This window comes from Platalea leucorodia (genome assembly GCF_965183815.1).
Source record: "Platalea leucorodia genome assembly, chromosome: 2".
Taxonomy (NCBI): Eukaryota; Metazoa; Chordata; class Aves; order Pelecaniformes; family Threskiornithidae; genus Platalea; species Platalea leucorodia.
In genome coordinates, this window is record NC_138824.1 from 108912676 (window position 1) to 108930505 (window position 17830).

General features: G+C 39.9%; 1 protein-coding gene across 1 annotated transcript in view; it reads left to right on the plus strand.

Moving 5' to 3' along the window:
• The window catches only part of NRIP1 (nuclear receptor interacting protein 1), a 77131-nt gene extending 61150 nt beyond the window's left edge, over positions 1 to 15981 (plus strand). The window contains exon 4 of the mRNA XM_082304646.1: positions 9568 to 15981. Coding sequence (XP_082160772.1) covers positions 9937 to 13425 — 3489 coding nt within the window. The 5' untranslated portion in view covers positions 9568 to 9936 and the 3' untranslated portion in view covers positions 13426 to 15981. The remainder of the gene's footprint in view (positions 1 to 9567) is intronic.
• The last annotated feature ends 1849 nt before the right edge of the window (positions 15982 to 17830 follow it).

Genomic DNA, 17830 nt, shown 5'->3' on the forward strand with positions numbered 1-17830 from the left:
TTTGCTAAAGTTAGTTCTTATGTTGTATCTTTAATTACGCTTGGTTTTATTGCCGCTTTGGAGAGAAAAAAAATCAATTTTTTTGTTGTAATTGAACTAGTAGAGACCTTCTTGCTAATGCAGGTTTTTCCTTTCCCATTTAACTGAAATTATATGAGCCTTTTCTGTGTCCATAGCCTTTAGAAACATCATCTACGATAAGCTGAAATCTCCCATTACAATAGAAACTATATTGTCCTTCCACTCACTTGAAAAAAAAAAAAAAAACAACCAAATAATCTGGGTCTTTAACATGGATTTATGGGATTTTACATATAATGGAATACTACGTGATTGTGATCCTGTACTTCACCTTGCTATGGAATTACTGTGTATTTGTGTTCGGTTAGCTGAAACTTATTCTGTTGAAAAGTCTAGAAAGTGGCTCTTTCATAACTAACCATGAGGCACTTGGTCCCAAGTGGAACACAACTACTACTGTCAGTAAAAGCTGTGCATTACTTCTCAGTGCTTTGTTGCAGTTTGGCCTCTGTGAAACCAATTCTTGATTAAAATAACATAAAGTGACTTATCACATGACGAATAACCTAATGTGTACAGTTGTTCCAACAAATCCAAGAAATACACAATTTTGTTGTAGTGCTGTCGATAAATGCCTGTATCTTTAGATCCCTTCAACAACCAGAAGGTCAGAGTTGTGTGGAAATGCATTATCTGCATGCATTGATCGTAACACAAAAGCATGATTGTCCAGAAGAGGACATTGATTTCTTCACTGTATATTAATCAAGTTTCGTTCTTGGGGAGTTGACGTAGTTAAATGCATAATCAGTGATTTGTTTTTGTAGGCGTTGGAGGGAATGGGAATCTGGTTGTTAGTTTTCTTTTTATTACTTATAGGCAAGTGGTTTACAAAGGTTGGAAAGATGCATCCTTTGTCCATTCTGTTGTACCTACCAGTATATTATTCACACCTCTATCCTGAAAACAGGTCTTGGTATATATTTTTGTGCCTGTTTGCTCTTGGTCTCTTGAATAAGAAGGCTCAATTAACCAAAAGCCTTGCTGCTCACTGTACTTCTGAGCTTTGATCAACGCGCTACCCAAGTTAGTTGAGATTTAGTGATATGTGCTATTTCTGGATTCCTGTCCTTATTGAGGATGGGGTGGGGTGTAACTGTTCTGCCTTATCATTTAGTTACTCCCCTTTTTGTCTTCAGTAGCAGAAAATCATTGAGCAGTGACTCATGGGGCAGTTTTACTTGTCAAATACTCAGTTCCTTCACAGGTGGCATTGGTAGGTTAAATGTCTATTCCTCTTCATACTACAACTAGCAAAGAGCTGGCAGAGAGTGTGTTGCTAAGTTCATGTCTGAGTGTTAGCAGATCCTGATCAAGAAATTAACTCGAAGATGCCCTTTACAGTACTTTTACAGAACAAAATAGAAATGTTCATCCAGTAGTATTTGTAGGAAGAAATATATGTGCATGGGTCTGTGCTAAGGAATTGACTGACATTTCTGTGAACCAGTCAGTTATAGGGGTAAATCATAAGTTGTATGAACAGGGTGGGGTTTTCCACATCTAAGAGTGATTATTGCTGTGATGCTCAATTCTTTTACTTATTAGAATAAGTAATACTTATTTAAGGTAGGCTGACATTAGCTATTGTTTGAAGAGTGCCAAAAGTATGAAAAATGGCCATACATGTGATTCGTTGCTGAACTTAGCAGAACTTCTTAGCAGGAGGTTTTGATATGCAGGCCAGATTTGGCTTAAGCTGTGTACAGTGCTTGAGTGTGCTTGTAAACCTTGAGAGCTGCTACTAAGGCATTCACAAACTCAGTTTTTATGGCGCTTGCGTCTGCCCCCATTTTCCCCTCCCCATATACTTACTTCAGCTGCTGGAGCGTGTCCGAAGAAGGGCAACAAAGATGGTGAAGGGTCTGGAGCACAAGTCTTATGAGGAGCGGCTGAGGGAGCTGGGGTGGTTTAGTCTGGAGGAGTCTGAGGGGGGAGACCTTACTGCTCTCTACAACCACCTGAAATGAGGTTGTGAGGTGGGGGTTGGTCTCTTCTCCCAAGTAACAAGCAATAAGATGAGAAGAAATGGGCTCAAGTTGTGCCAGGGGAGGTTTAGACTGGATGTTAGGAAAAAATTCTTCACGGAGAGAGTGGTTAGGCATTGGAAGAGACTGCCCAGGGAAGTGGTACAATCACAGTCCCTGGAAGTATTCGAAAAACGTGTGGATGTGGTGCTTGAGGACATGGTTTAGAGGTGGACCAGGCAGTTAGGTTAACAGTTGGACTCGATGATCTCAGAGGTCCTTTCCAACCTTAATGATTCTGTGATTCTATGGGGGTTTGCTTGGTTTTGGGGTGGTGTTGGGTGAGGGAGTTCTTGTTGTTTGAATGGGGTTTTTTTCCTTTTTTTTTTTTTTTTTCATTTTTTCTTTTTTCCTCCTCCTTACTGGTAGGTTTGTGAAGTAAGCTTCAAAAACATGAGTCGCCTGTAACTTAAGCAGGAACGTCTGCCTGCGGCCTCGTGTAAGCTGTGCACTGCTTTCTGGAAGAGGTAGCAGAGATGGGTTGAGTGCCAGCACGGGACGAGTCGCAGCAGACCAGCGCTGTTTTGAAATACCCTGCTTCTCAGGGCAGGCTAACCTCTGTGGGGTCCCTTGCTGCCGGGCTAGGCTTACTCTGGCACCTGAGCTGTCAGTCTGCATTGCAGACATACCTTTTTCTCCGAGCACCGCCACTCTTGGGTTGCTGTTATTCGTGCTTGTACTGTCCCCCTCTTGCGGGAGAGCCGTGCGTCAGACCTAGATGGGCATTTCTTTGCAACGTTCTTCCCCAGAGCTGGGTAAAAGCTGCGATGCAGCTTTTGGTCTTTCACGTGAAAATGCTTTGCTGCCAAGTTGGAGGCCTTCTGACTGCTGTGTCTCTCCTCGCATGGGCGCAAACACGCGCAGCCTGCCTGGCTGCCTCCCTGAAAGGCTCTCTGCTTAATTACGAAAATCTCTCTGACATTTCCACACCTCATATAAGCAGACAGTGGAAATATTATATTCCCCCTTGATATATATTACGTATCATCCCAAAGCTCCTCGTTGCCATGAGGTGGTATTGCATGGTCTGAGTGAGTCACAGATTCCCGGACTGTGGAGAATCCCATGTGAAATCTGAGGAGCAGAGGGATGCTGAGATGAGGTGTCCGAATCCCCCTTTCCACACCCCAGAGGAAATATGTAGGAACAGCCTCCCCTTCCTCATGTGCCTCTGGGGCCACGATTAACAACAACAGTAATTAGCATTTACATTTTACCAGTCTCTTAAAAGGCAAAGTAAATCTAAGTAGCCTCTACTGCCAGAACAGCTGGGTTTTTTTCTTCCCCACTTAGTTGTTGGTTCGCTAACATTTCAGTCCAGTGGTCTGTCAAATCTTACTCTCACAGGAAGAACTGTTTCTTGTGTCTGCTGTGCTGTTGGTTCTGTGTTCCGGTCGATTTTATGTGACTTAGGACTTCTCAGTTACTCAGTGTTTGCATGCTTTTGTAAAATGGTAGATTTTGCATCTCTCTGAGCTGTTGCTTCGGTTTTCTGGAATTGGTTTTCTGCAGTATTTTTCAAAATCCTACCATTTAAGCTGCTGAAATCATCAGAAGGTTTTGATTGGGCTGGTTTGGATCTATTCCCTTCCACTCACCCCCATTTCTCCCCACTAATCTGGAAAATAACAACACCCCTTTCTGTTCTCTAAAATTTCTCTTAAGAAAAGAAAGTAAGGTCAGGACTGTGTTTGGCAGTACACAGCTTAACAGAACAATAGGGAAAAGGCTTTTCCATTTCACATACTTGCACAGGATTTAGCCAGGAAGGCATGGCTGTTCCTGACCCTGCCGTTATCCAAAGGGGGTATTTTTATAGACTGAGCGATGCTGCCGGAGGGGCGGCAGGACTGTGCCAGCCTGGAGGGAACACCCCTGCCCGGGATGGGGGACGCTGGCTCGGTGGTGGGGTCAGGGCCTTGGGAGCCCCTCCAGAAATCCTGGCAGCAGCAGGGGCTCCTGCTGCTGCTGCAACGTGATTCCCCGTGTGCCCTCTCCTGACTGAGCTGTTTAAAAGAGATAGGCTATCCTTTCCATGTTTAAAATGTCTTTTGGAGTCAGTCAGTAGGCCTAACGAAGGAGTGAATAACATGCCAAGCTCCTGGGAAGAAGCCTATTTTTGCTTTCTCAAAGTGATATCCTACGACTACAGGAGAGGAGCATGATTTTTTTTTTTTTTTTAAATGAATTTATTGTAAAAAAGGCTTGTTGATTCCCAAGTTCTTTCGAGTGCAATGATAGACGAATTCACCTGTTTATTGCTGAATTTTGCTCTACCATCTGATCACTTTTGCTTTTTTTTTTATCTTTTTCTAAATTACATTTGCAAAGGGAACCTTCAAAATGTCTTGACAGCCTGAAACAGGACTGTGAAGAGGTCTCAGCTGCTCCATTCATCTCAATAGATTTCTGACATGAAGCAGGGATTTAGCAAAGCACTTAAATACTTGATTCTCTTAAAGCACATGCTTAAGTGCCGTTGAAGTACCTGCACATTTGTGCAGCTCTGTGGATTTGGTACCCTGGGTTGTTGAATCAGGCCTGTTTCACTGCTTATAAACTTAGCAAAAAGAGTCAACTGAAGTGCTTGTACCACCACTCTGAATACATCCTTCCTGCCTGCTAAAATCACAGAAGTACAAATTGAGCTTAATAACAAAGTAATTCTGGGACAGCTAGTCTCATTTTCCACATTCCTCTTTTGTTCACTGCAAGATCCTGCTGCAATTTCCAGTGCATCTAGGAATTTTGCTGGAGACCTTAATTTCATCACGTTCTGCAGCATTTCACTGCAGACAGCTATAAGGATCGGGAATCATTTAAAATCTGATGTTTTAGGTACTTAGTGCTATCCCTGGAGCTGTTGAGCAACACACAGCCTTTAATATATTTATCCTCAATTATCTTTTTGAAGTTTGCATCTATTATTACTCCATCTGGGAAAACAAGGTACAGAAAAGTAAAACCAGAAGTCAGACAGCCTGTCTGCAGCACAGTGAGTAATTGGACGGCTGGATCTCAAGCTGCCACTGTAATCACTGTACTGCATTCCTCAAATCTGTAATAATTAAAATGACTGTCTGAGCCATTGGTTGATGTGGTGGGCTGTAGCCTTTACATTTGGGAATATGAGAATGGGAAGGTAGTGAGAGACTTTTTCTGGCTCTTCCAGTAGTTTCTAACCATTAGAACACTGAATTTATTAAATAACTGAAGATTTCAATTTCACAGACCAGTTTGATTTCAGCTCTACGAATTCATATTTTGACTCATCTCAACTTAAAAGTGGAACATAAAATTACTACAGGAATTTAACAGTCATTAAAGAACTCTGAAACGCACTTAATAAAAATGTTTTATCTGTGTGTATATGTACACACACGCATCTCAACCTCTATTAATCATTCTAACAATGTGCATGAGTTTGGATAATCTCTCTTTTAATAAGTGTTCATATGGGCTATCTGCTAGCCATTGCTGGTTTCCTAAATGAATACCTTAATAGTTTCTGTAAGATCTTTTTCATAAGATCTTGAATTAAGACTACAGAAGAAGACACCTTGATAATACCAAGTTTTATGAGCTATCTCCGTTAGATTGTGTAGCCCTCCTACTCGAATAATACTGGTCTAGTGTTATTAATTTACTGTGTCTCTCTGTTCCATTTAGCAAAGGGATTTAACTACAAATACTAGTCTGGGATATTGGAAAAATGTCTTATGGATGTCATTTTGCTAGCTTAAATTGTGAACTGTTCTTAATTTCTTAAATGGCAGCAGCTGAATATCTATTGGGTTAACTAGGAGGCTGCTGTTTGTTTAGGGTCTCCAATTAGGTTTTACAGTTCAGGCATTCGTTAATTCAAAGAATTCTTTAAAAATAAATAAATACATATTCAGGAGTAAAAAGCCATTGGCTCAGATGTTGTGGTTTAACCTATTAAAAGACATGTTCTTAAATTTCATTGTTTTTTGCAGCAGTAATACTTTATGGTAAGCAAAGGATCTTAAAGTTTATCATTATCATTCTTTTAAAATCTGTGTGATGGCTAAGTATATCTGTAGTTTGCAAACAAAGCAAAAAAAAATGCAAAAGTAAAATTAATATTCTGGATATACACAGTTTCTATAGTTCAGTGTACATTTTAATATTCTCTCAGCTTCCCTATTGTGCCCACAGTTTCTCCCTAGGCTCGTTTTAAAAGGCTGTAGGACTGATTTCCCATGGTATGCTCCACTTGGGGAGTGTCTCCCCAGGTTACAACATTTGTGCTGCAAATCCTGCTGCTGCTTTAGTTCTGTCTAGGCAAACATGGTTTAAGGAGCTGTGATGAGTGCGTGTTCAAGGAGGTTCTGAAAATAGTCTCTGCAAAACAAGTGTTTTGTTTATTTGTTAGGATACTGAGGTCTGGGAGAAGATAGTTGAAACAAACGAACAGTGTGTATACAGTAGTCAAGAAAGGATGTCAACTAATTCATCAATTAATTTTGTCACAATTATTAAATATAATTTTTAGGTCTAGAGACTCATAGGTATTGGAGGTTAATGTTAGAGGCTCGTTGCAATAAGGTTACTTCAGCCCGTACTGGGAAATGTGAGATGCATTGCTGCAGGGCTTCTCCTTTCTCTTCCTTCTGCCTTATTTCTTTATGTTCTGCTTTTCTTTCCTCGGTTCTGGTAATTTCTGGAATAAAATTTAATAGCAAGAAAAATTATTAACATTTCAGTGGGTCCAGGGAAATTCTCTGGTACGGTCTATATGTTTTTAAAATGTTGCTGAATGGTTACCTTAGTGTCCAGCTAAACATTAATTTCCAAAGCTGGTTCAGTTTCCACATGGCCACGCTTCAGGTAGTGGAAGAAAATCGTACTTGGTTCAAAACTCTGGAAATGCTTAGTTACGAGATTGCCTTCAAACCCTGAAATGTACTGCCTGGCTTTCCATCACAAACAAGGTGTAGGTTTACAGACTGTTTTCTAAAATGTATTTTCAGTTCTTGACAGATGACTTCGTCCATTTGTTTATTGTACGTTAGGTCACGTAAGGTTTTATAACGCTGTAATACCTGGACAGGCTCTTTAGAAGGATTGCTGATGTCCCATTCCTTATGTGTTAAGTGCTTTTCAGATTTCATTCTCTTTAATGAAGGCTCCTTTGTATCAACCCAATTTCTGGAAAATTATCAATATTTCCTTAGCGCTGAGTAATTAAAAAAAAAAAAAAAAAAAAGGTGGCAAAACACTTTACTTAGAGTAGTTATTTTATGTGAACTGTCCTGGCTACAAGTGTCATCATCTGCAACAGGCTTTTTGAGTACCAGAGGGATTTGCATAAATGCACTGTCGTCTTTTTAATTACCCAGAGCTGTAATGAGTAAAGTTTTACTGAATATTGGCTTAATGGTGCATTTGTTTGGGACTTTATCTTAAAGGTGACCTGCAAGGCTTGCTTTTATCAGATAGTAAGAAATCTTGAAAAAATTTCAATTTTTTTCTCTTCAACACAAAGCAGGGTATCAAGTGTTACTCACTCCTTTTTAAGAACAGCATGCTGTCAGCTTAATTCCCTTTTGAAATACGAAAATGTGGCTGCAGGTAAACAGTTGATTTTTGGAAGTTGGAAAACTGTATTTTCCGGACAAAGTGCATTCCCAAATATTTGAGGAAATAAATCTAGCTGTATTGATGTTCCAGTTGCTGAATACTTGATGTATTCATTGGAAAACTTGATTTCCCCCACCCCACCCCAAGGATTAGTTATTTCTGATTTTAATCTATTTTGGGTTGAAACTCTGCAAAAGCCCACCCAGTGGTGCACGGGTTTTTGAAGGAACAGTAAGGTGATTGGTAATTTTTAATTAGATGAATACACATTTAAGTTGTAGTTATATATTTGAAAAAACACTGTGTCTTCTACAGGTAATTATGTAAGTGCTGGTTAATACAGACATGTCTTTCTGAGAGAAGTACTGAGACCCCAGCAATAGCTACCAACTTTTCATTTGATATTTAAATACACGGGTATACACATTTACACTACAATGCATTGCTAGTATATTTATTCTGTTTTTTTGAGATAGCTCAGTTTTTAGAGTTTCTCTAAATGACTCTAAAATCTAGTAAGGGAGTGTTTGCCGAGGGGGATAGATGGGCTGTTAACATTACGGCTATTTAGTTGTTCTTCTGATTCTTTACTTTTTTCAGATCTGATATTTTCCTGACTTGTAGTTGCCTAAAGCTTTTGAATTAAAAAATAGCCTCTGGGAAATCAATCATAAAATATTCACTTTAAGGAGGCAAGGATTTCATCTGCGTATATCCTTTTTAAACTTGTAAATACAGGTTTTCAATGGGCTTTGAGTCTGTGGAAGCAAATTGCAGAGTTAGATATGTGGAAAGACACTTAGCTTTGCTCATGTTGAATATTTATGCCAGTTTAGAACTGAATGAGTGAAGGAGTAGGCATGTGAGGTGTAATGATCTCAATATTGAACTGTGGTGACGGAACTCTTCCTGCTATCGTTGGCCAGTCATGTAACTAAAACTGAAGAGATGCATCTAGCATAAACGTCATTGCTGTGCTTTTTAAAACAGCTTTTTGTAGCATACTACCTCATCCAAGGAAGTACTCAGTAGAGATGTTCTACACTCTTTGAAAACAACAAGACTTCGAGGAATACCTGGTTTGTTTGGGTTTTTTTTACCACTATATGTTTAATACATGGAAAGAATGTAAAGATAAAAATCCTCCAGTGAAGGAAGGATTTTTATATCAGGATTTATGTTCTATCATGAACATAAGCATCCTTTTCACCACTCCTATCACGTGACTCTTCTAATGACTTGCGGTAGTTGGGAGTTGTAAGAACAACAGATTTCCTCCCTGTTGTGCTATCCTGCTAGATTTTGCATTACTAGATAGTCCTGGGCAGCAGTGGCAACTTGGTTTCTACTTCTAGCGATATCATCTACCTGCCAAACAAAAATGTACTTATATATGATATGTATTTACATAAGAAGAAGAATGGTTGATGCAACTGTGAAGTAAAATAAAATGTAATTTTTTTTTTAAAACTATATTTAGAGTGCTTTAAGATTTTCCTTTCATGGTTGGTATTCCTTATTTTGAGCTGTAGGATAGAGAAATTCAATGAACACTTGTAGTTAGCTATGCTTATGATAGTTTAGCTTAATTTTTGTATAAAATTTTCTGTTTCAGACTTGTTTTCACAAAGTTCTTTAAATTAGTTACCATGTACTTTTGTCCATTACTTGACTTTTAATTTCTTCTGGATATGGTTATTGCTTATATATCCTGAATCTCTGTTTAAGACAATGTGGTTTAAAAAAAAAAAAAAAAGTCTTATGCAATTAGATCTTATCCTGAATCTTTTCTTTCTTGACCACTTGTTTTTTTGTTTTGTTTTGTTTTTTGTTTTGTTTTGTTTTTTTCACTTAGGTATTTTATGTGCTTGGTGGAGATGGAAAAAGATGAAAAACAAGCTGGCTTCCTGGAGAAAGAAGGCGGCAAATACTTAATGGAACTTCATTGCTGTGGAACCATGTTTTGAGTGCTCCTCCTAGATACCTTTCATAAATATTCTGGATATCAGCAGATTGATATGATTGGAAACCTGGCTCATCAAACAGTATATACTGGAAGAAGCCTGCTTGGAATATGACCTTTTTTTATTGTTTCTGAAAGTCTGTGAGAAAACACTATAGACATCTACCTATTATTTGTTAACTCTGCATCTCGATTCAGCTACAGCAAAACTAGTCTTTGAAGTGAATAGAACCAGAGCCCTTTTGGAAACTTTTATTGAACATGACTCATGGAGAAGAGCTTGGCTCTGAGATGCACCAGGATTCTGTTGTTCTAACTTACCTAGAGGGATTACTAATGCATCAAGCAGCAGGAGGCTCAGGTACCGCAGTTGACAAAAAGTCTGCTGGGCATAGTGGAGAGGATCAAAACTTTAAGATTTCTGGAAATATATTTCCCAGCTGTCAAAGTAATGGTCCAGTTCTTAACACAAATACATATCAGGGATCTGGCATGCTGCACCTCAAAAAAGCAAGACTGTTGCAGTCTTCTGAAGACTGGAATGCAGCAAAGAGAAGGCGGTTGTCTGATTCCATTGTGGATTTAGATGGAAAAAAGGAAGCCTTGTTAGCTGGCATGGTTGAAAATGTGCCTAAAGGCAAACAGGATAGCACATTACTTGCCTCTCTGCTTCAGTCATTCAGCTCTAGGCTGCAGAGTGTTGCTCTGTCACAGCAGATTAGGCAGAGCCTTAAGGAGCAAGGGTATTCCCTTAGCCATGATTCTTTACAAGTGGAGAAAGATTTAAGGTGCTATGGTGTTGCATCCAGTCACCTGAAGACTCTACTGAAGAAGAGCAAAGCAAAAGATCAGAAGTTGGACAACAGCCTGCCTGATATAACAAAGAACCTGCCCAAAGAGAGGTTTATAGAATCTCCTCATGCAGTGCAGAGCGGACCTAAAGTGATAAATGAGCCACTGTCCTGTGCTGCAAGATTACAAGCTGTTGCAAGCATGGTAGAGAAACGATCTAGTCCTGCTGCTTCACCGAAGCCCAGCGTAGCATGCAGCCAGCTAGCTTTACTCCTTTCAAGTGAAGCGCACTTGCAGCAGTACTCCAGGGAACATGCTTTAAAAGCACAAAATGCAAATCAAATAGCAAGTGAGAGACTTGCAGCTATGGCCAGATTACAAGAAAGCGCTCAGAAAGATATTGGCCAATTCGGTTTAGCAAAAGGAATGACAAGCCATCTCAATGGTCAAACAGGATCATCAACCAAAACAGTATCTAGCAAAAGCAATATGGCACCATTTCAGAGTTCAGTGGGAATCATGCATTCACCTCCCAAAAACGTGGGATACAAAAATACTTTGGAAAGGAGTAACCTGAAAACCTCTCCCAGCAACAGTTTGCTCTTGCATCTACTGAAAAGCCAGAATACCACCAAACATATAAAAGGGCATGAACAGAGTGAGAGAGCCAGCATTTTTGAAGACAGCAGCACACCAACAACTATTGATGAGTATTCAGACAACAATCCTAGTTTTACAGAAGATGACAGCAGTGATGATGAAAGCTCCCATTCTAACTGTCTTCCTATAGACCTATCCTTTAAACAGAGGACGGATAAACCAGATGCAGGTCCCCCTGCATCACTGGATAACCTGACTCAGTCCTTGCTTCATAACTGGGATCCAAAAGTTTCCTGTGCAGAGAACAAGGAAGACAAAGACACTCCGAAAGCTTCTAAGCTGAATCCCCATCAGAAAGTAACACTACTTCAGCTGTTACTTGGGCATAAGAGTGAAGAAAAGGTAGACAAGAGTAACGACCCTCAGGGACCACACAGTGCAGCTGATGTGGCAAAATTCACTGTACAGACTGGTAAAAGGACTCCTGTTACCGACAGTCCCAGTGCAAATCGAATGACTCCATTAAGCACTCCACCTTTGCTGGCTTCTACAAAAGCAGACTCTCCTATAAATCTCTCGCACCAATCGTTAGCCATCAAGCGTAGCTCGCCACCGTATGCCTGCAGCATCCAGACGGACAGGCTGGTGAATCCCGCATCTAAACATTTGATAGACCTTTCTAAAAGCAAAGAAATTCAAGGAGCTAAGCTGAGCAGGAATGATAGTCCCCAGAACTCTTCGGCTTTCAGTGCCAGCAAGCTGTTGCAGAACCTCGCTCAGTGCGGCATGCAGACTTCCATGTCAAGTGAAGAACAAAGAGCTAGTAAACAGCTGCTAGCAGGGAACACAGATAAACCTGTTGGCTTGATTGACAGATTGAACAGCCCTCTGCTTACGAATAAATTGAGTACGCATGAAGAAAATAACAAAATATTCAGTTGTCAGCCTGCACCCGCTGAACAAGGACTTCCAGGTTCGGAAATAGAAAATCTCCTTGAAAGGCGCACTGTCCTTCAGCTGCTTCTGGGAACTCCGAATAAAGGTAAAAGTGAAAAGAGAGAGAGGATGCTTTTAAGAGATGAAAGTTCTCAAGAACAGACAGATAAGGCTTTGAATGAGCAAATATTGACGGTGAAAATAAAAACTGAACCATCTGAAGAATCAAATGTTCCTTATAATTCAAATGCACAAGTAGTGAGGGAGTGCAAGGGTAACAAATTTCAAGGATTTGTTCATTCACTGCAGAGAAACACAGCTGCTTCTCCAGCATCCGAGGAGTTGAAATCTGAGCCTCTTTCACCTCAAGATTTCTCTTTTTCCAAAAACGGTCTGCTAAGTAGGTTGCTGAGACAGAATCAAGACAGTTACTCTGCAGATGAGCTGGACAGAAGTCACCGAAACAACGAGCTGACACACCTTGAATCAAAGAGTCTTTGCACAGTACCGAAGAAGAGGAAGCTTCATGCTGAGCCTTTGGAAAGTCCATTAAAAAAGATGAAAAGTAATGTGTCTGATGCTGCAAACAATCACGCTTCTCCCACTGAGGTACTGTACGGGCCTTTGCTTAACCAGCAAGAACTGAAATTCGGCAGAAGTGATGCTGAATTTAAATATGCTGTAGGTCATGGTTCAAATAATGAAAGTGAAAATAGGAGTTGGTCTAGAGATAGTAAAGGCTTTAATGTGTTGAAACAGCTGCTTCTCTCAGAGAACTGTGAGAGAGATCTGTCACAACATAGGAGTAACATACTAATGGAGGGCAAGAAAAAAGGAAACAAAACCAGTGCAACAATCAATAAACCTGAATTCAGCATTTCTTCAGTAAATGCATTAATGGGAAGCCCTGTGCAACAGAACAATTGTGTAGATCATAGAACATTTCAGTATCCTGTAGCAGTAAAAAGTCCTGCCGGTTCCCCCTTCCCTGAACATTTGGGGAGTGCAGTATCTAGACTTGAGTCTGACCAGTTTAGCGTGTGTCCCATGCCCAGTGAAAAAGGGCCCATCAGATGGGTGATCACAGGTGTGGACAAGAACGATTATGAAAAAGACTCTCCAAGACTGACCAAAACCAATCCAATATTGTACTACATGTTACAGAAGGGCGGCAGCTCTGTTAGTAGCCAAGAAGCACACGACAAAGAAATCTGGAATGAACCTGCATTTACTGATAGTTCAACTCATGTTACAATCAAAGAGGAGTTGACATCTGATGCAGAACTTAAAACTCCTTTTAGTAACTTAAGAAGCCCTTACAACAGCCATATGGGGAGTAAGACCTCTCATCAACATGGTGTGAATGGAGAAGTGCATGGACTTCTGGAAAAAGTGCTAACAATCAAAAAAGAGCCAGAATAAACTACAGCCTCTTCAATGAGTTTACAATCAGTGGTTTTGAATCTTTGTTTAAAAAAAAAAAAGAAAAAGAAAAAATAAAAATGAGTACGAACTTGACTATTGTATAAATTGAGCATGATTTTAGAAAAGCATGGTCTAATTGAAACGTTTTCATTTGATAAACTTTTTATTTTTCTGGTGATGTTATTTAAAATACATGTAGATAAAATTTGCTTTACAATAGATTGTCACAAGGAAACTAGAAGGGTTGTAATTTGTACAAGACATTTCTGTATGCATCAGATTAAGTTATGAGTACTCTTTGATCAGAGTCTTATTTGGATCTGCAAGTTTTTGGTATAACATAAAGTGTAAGCGTACAGCCTAGGTGGTGGTAATGCTGCGTTTCCTCCTTCCCTGTAAAATAGTCCTTATTTTTTGGAAGCCTGAGCATAGAGACAGTGTACTTTTTTTTTTTTGAATGTTTAATACATTTTGTGAAATTTTAAGAATAACTTAAGAAATGGAGCAGTCCGTCCAAGGTATTAGCTTGTCATATTGGAAAACCTATGTCAGTGTTAATAATTGAAATGCACTGAAATGTATTTTTTAGTGCTTCCAAAGTTTTTATTGTTATTTTTAAATCTTGTTTGTGGTCCTGCCAGAATAGTGGTGTAAAATCTATTTTTTTCTTCCTTGTCCTGCTTTTGACAACTGCCTTCCTTAGAATCCTTAGCCATAGTTATGAGTTACTAGTTACGATTAAGGGTTTTTTCTAGATTTTTCTACAAAAGGCAGACTTTCATAGGCCATGCAAGTACTGCATGAATTTTTTTGTCGGCGCATTCCTGTCACTTACCTGCTTAAAAAGGTAAAGCCAAAATGCCTCCTGGAGTAGTGTGATTAAGAAAGCTTAGTACATATATTTGGTGAGGAAAGTGGTGGAAAGTTTGTGAAGCGGATGAGCAGAATTGTCTGTTTAGCACCATCCTGCTTCCCCTGCAGAGGAATACCAGCTGTGCTAAAGCAGCACATCAGACTTCCACTCAAAGATGGAATAGGATTTTAATGAAAAATGTGTTGGCCTCTTCCTACAACCAGGGAAAAGAATCCATATTCTGCCAATATTTATTACTCTCTGAACATCTGATGCATGGTTTAATGCACTACCCTTTCACTGCAGAAAATCTGGTTTTAGAATAATTTTTCAGGTTGCACTGAGGATAAAATTGTGGTTTTGTCATGTTCTGTAATGGATACTGGGACATGTCTGAGAAATCCTCCTCTGCCCTTTTCCTCAATCCCCACCTGTGCTGTGATTTGTAACATCTGGCAGTATCAGCCTGAGATGGGAGTAACTGAAAATTGCGGTCAAAGCTGAGACACCTTAAAAGAATTGCTGGCTGGGGAAGAGCCATGCGGTTCTGCTTTCCTGTTAACACTCTCAGTGTTAACTCCATTTGCAGCCCTTATTTCTCATGGGGGAGGAGGAGGACAAAATCCAGTTCCTCTAAATTATGTGCATTATTGGCAACCATACGTTTTGCTGAACTTTTTACTCCCCTGAAAAAGATGTTCTCTGTAGCTTCTAATTTCACCGATAATCCCGTGCTATCAGCAAACAGCTAAGTAGTTGGCTTGCACAGATAACGAAAGCTACACTCTGTTTTCATTTTGACAGTTTTCACCATTGAGAGCCGATGACATGACAAAACTGCTGTTTCTGTCCATCTCACGTTTGCATAGCGGAGATGAGTGATGGGGCATTTTGCTCTTTTCCTTTCTGGTTTGGTTTCGGAGATCTTTTTCCCAGGCTGCTGGCTTGCCGAGACAGAGCAAGCTGTTGTCCCCTTCTTGTCCTCTACCCCCTGCCTGGGATCAGTTTCCCTTCTTTCCAGTGCAGTCCCTACTGAAAAGGACTTCTCCTGTCTGCCAGCTGGAAAATGCACCACTATTCTGTTTTACTCCCCTTGGGGACACCTTCTTTTAGGGAACACAAATATTTGGCAGTATCCAATATAAAACATTCCCCTGGTTTATATGAGAAATAACAGAGCGATTTAAAGATATATTTTTATGTTATTTGGGTGAAGCGTAATATATTAATGGGCTGTACAAAGAAGATTTATATTTTAAAACCTTCACACAAATCTAATATCATTTTAAATGTCATTGTCTGAAGTATAATATAAAAATAAAATCTTGTTTGTCTTTAATATTGCATTTATAAGTGGCCCAGTGACAATTCAGATGTCTCATAGAATAATCATTAACGAGATAAAGTATATTTTGGATTGACAATGGAACTGAATTTTTTTTATATGAGTCAACCCAGCAGAAATATTAAAAAGATGGTATTTGTTCCATCCATTAAATGTCTCTTAAAGTCTTAATTGATTATTTTTCTTGAAACAACATGTATATAGCTAGGAAATATATACAATATAGAATAATAGATGGTCCCCGGAGTAAATACAGGGCTATAATTTACTTGAAGGGCTCCACAGAAAAATGCAGGTTGAATGGATGTGAAATAACCTGGTTGAAAAAATTCATCAAAACAAATCTGAGACGAAAAGTAGGGAGGAGAGTCTAACCCTAACAAAAAGTAATATTGGAGTCTAGGAGTGTGCTCACCTATGTATTTATTCTATGGTAGTCTATTGCTATAATATATACTTTTGAATATTTAGTTTTTAAAGTTTTATAAAACATTTAAGTTAAAATGTCAACAGTTTGACCAGTTAATGATTTAGCTTTCTTTTTAGGTGATGGTAATGAAAGGGTATTACCATTCTCACAGACGTCAGTAAACTATAATACACAAGAATCTAAGTTTAGGACATGCTGTTCATGGAAGAATCTTACCTCTTGCAGACGTTGCAGTCTCAAGCAGCACGTAACGTAAGGATGAGGCCCTTGAGAGAGGGTAGGGCATGCCAGCCGAATGCTTTTCAGACAGCTGCTAAGAGGGCAACAGTCTTCCATGTGAAATTCTCCAGTATCACTGATGTTACCCCTCCCTAGGGAAGAGAGGTCGTCTTTAAAATCTACCCCATCCACATTTACAGCCTTTAAACCTGAGGACATAAGGCTTTCTCATCATTTATCTTGTGGCATGGGTGAATAAAAAGAAGTCACCATCATTCTCCTTGGGGACTTCTCCCTCTGAGTCGTTTCATCAGAAAAGGGGGCTGCAGGCACTGCACCAGCAGAAGGACCGGTAGGGCTGGCCGCATTCTCCCAAGCACCTCAGAGATCCTTGATTTCCATCAGTCCCTGTAGATGAATGGTGAGCCAAGGTCATCTGTTGAGTAATGCTTGGCATTCTCAGCAACTCCTGTCTCCTTGGTTTGGTAGATGTTCACTACTAGGATATGCATTTCAGCTGTCCCCAGTGCTCACTCAGTCTGTGGGAGTGGAAGCTTGAAAGATAGCTCTGCAAACTCAGGAGGCTGAAGTTTCAGCTAGGCCTTTAGACTATGGCCTTGAGGAAGAATGGGGCCTTCTCAGATATTGGCAGCAGTAGCTGTGTAGGCAAAGAGGTGCAGGATTGATGGGTGCTGTTGTGTGATCTCAGCATCAAAGGAGCAGGGAGGGAGAGGAGGAGATCACATCCCTGTCATAGCTGGGTGAGACTGCTGCGGGAAAGCTGCCTCCACCTCATGGAGCAGTGAAGAAGTGAGTTAGCGATGTGTCTATACCACACTTAAAGTTGTAATTGCAGCCCCTTGGGACTTATACCTGAGTTACCTTTAACCTCACTCAGAGCAGTTGCAGCAGCAGCAGTCGGGTTGCTAAGTGCCCGATGCCTTGCTCCGGTGGGCATCCGCCGGCTCGCGCGGCTTCACCCGCTGTGGGGATGCAGCGCTCAAGCTAGCTAGATTTGGGGATTGACTTGTAATTGCCAGGCAGATACACCTTTTCTTTCCAGAGGAAAGTGTACGGGACTGAGATGGCCAGATTTCTAGTGTCTGCTCTGCCAGAGTTTAAGGAAATGATGGGGGGTAACGCGTGACTACAGAATCAAAACTGTTTTGCTGGAGGGCTTCTCTACTGATACCATGTAACCATGTGGCTCAGTTTGAGAAGTTTATAAACATTACGAGATCAAAAGGGAATTCAGCCATAACTTTCACTTTTCTTAGCCATTTACTCTTAGTAATGTTTTTAAATTTTTAATTTACCAATGTTTTTAAAAGAAAGAAATGAACGGTTTAAATTTTCCCTGTTAAATGTTGGTGAAAGTATTACAGCTCTCATTGACGTCAGTGACATGATATTACCAGTTTGTTCTCTGCCACATCTTACAGAGGAGTAAACTGGTAAGTATATATTATATATATTTATATATAATGTAAATATATTGACTTGTTACACCTATAATATGTTGAAATTGGTTTTTAAAAGGTGATGTAAATAGTGG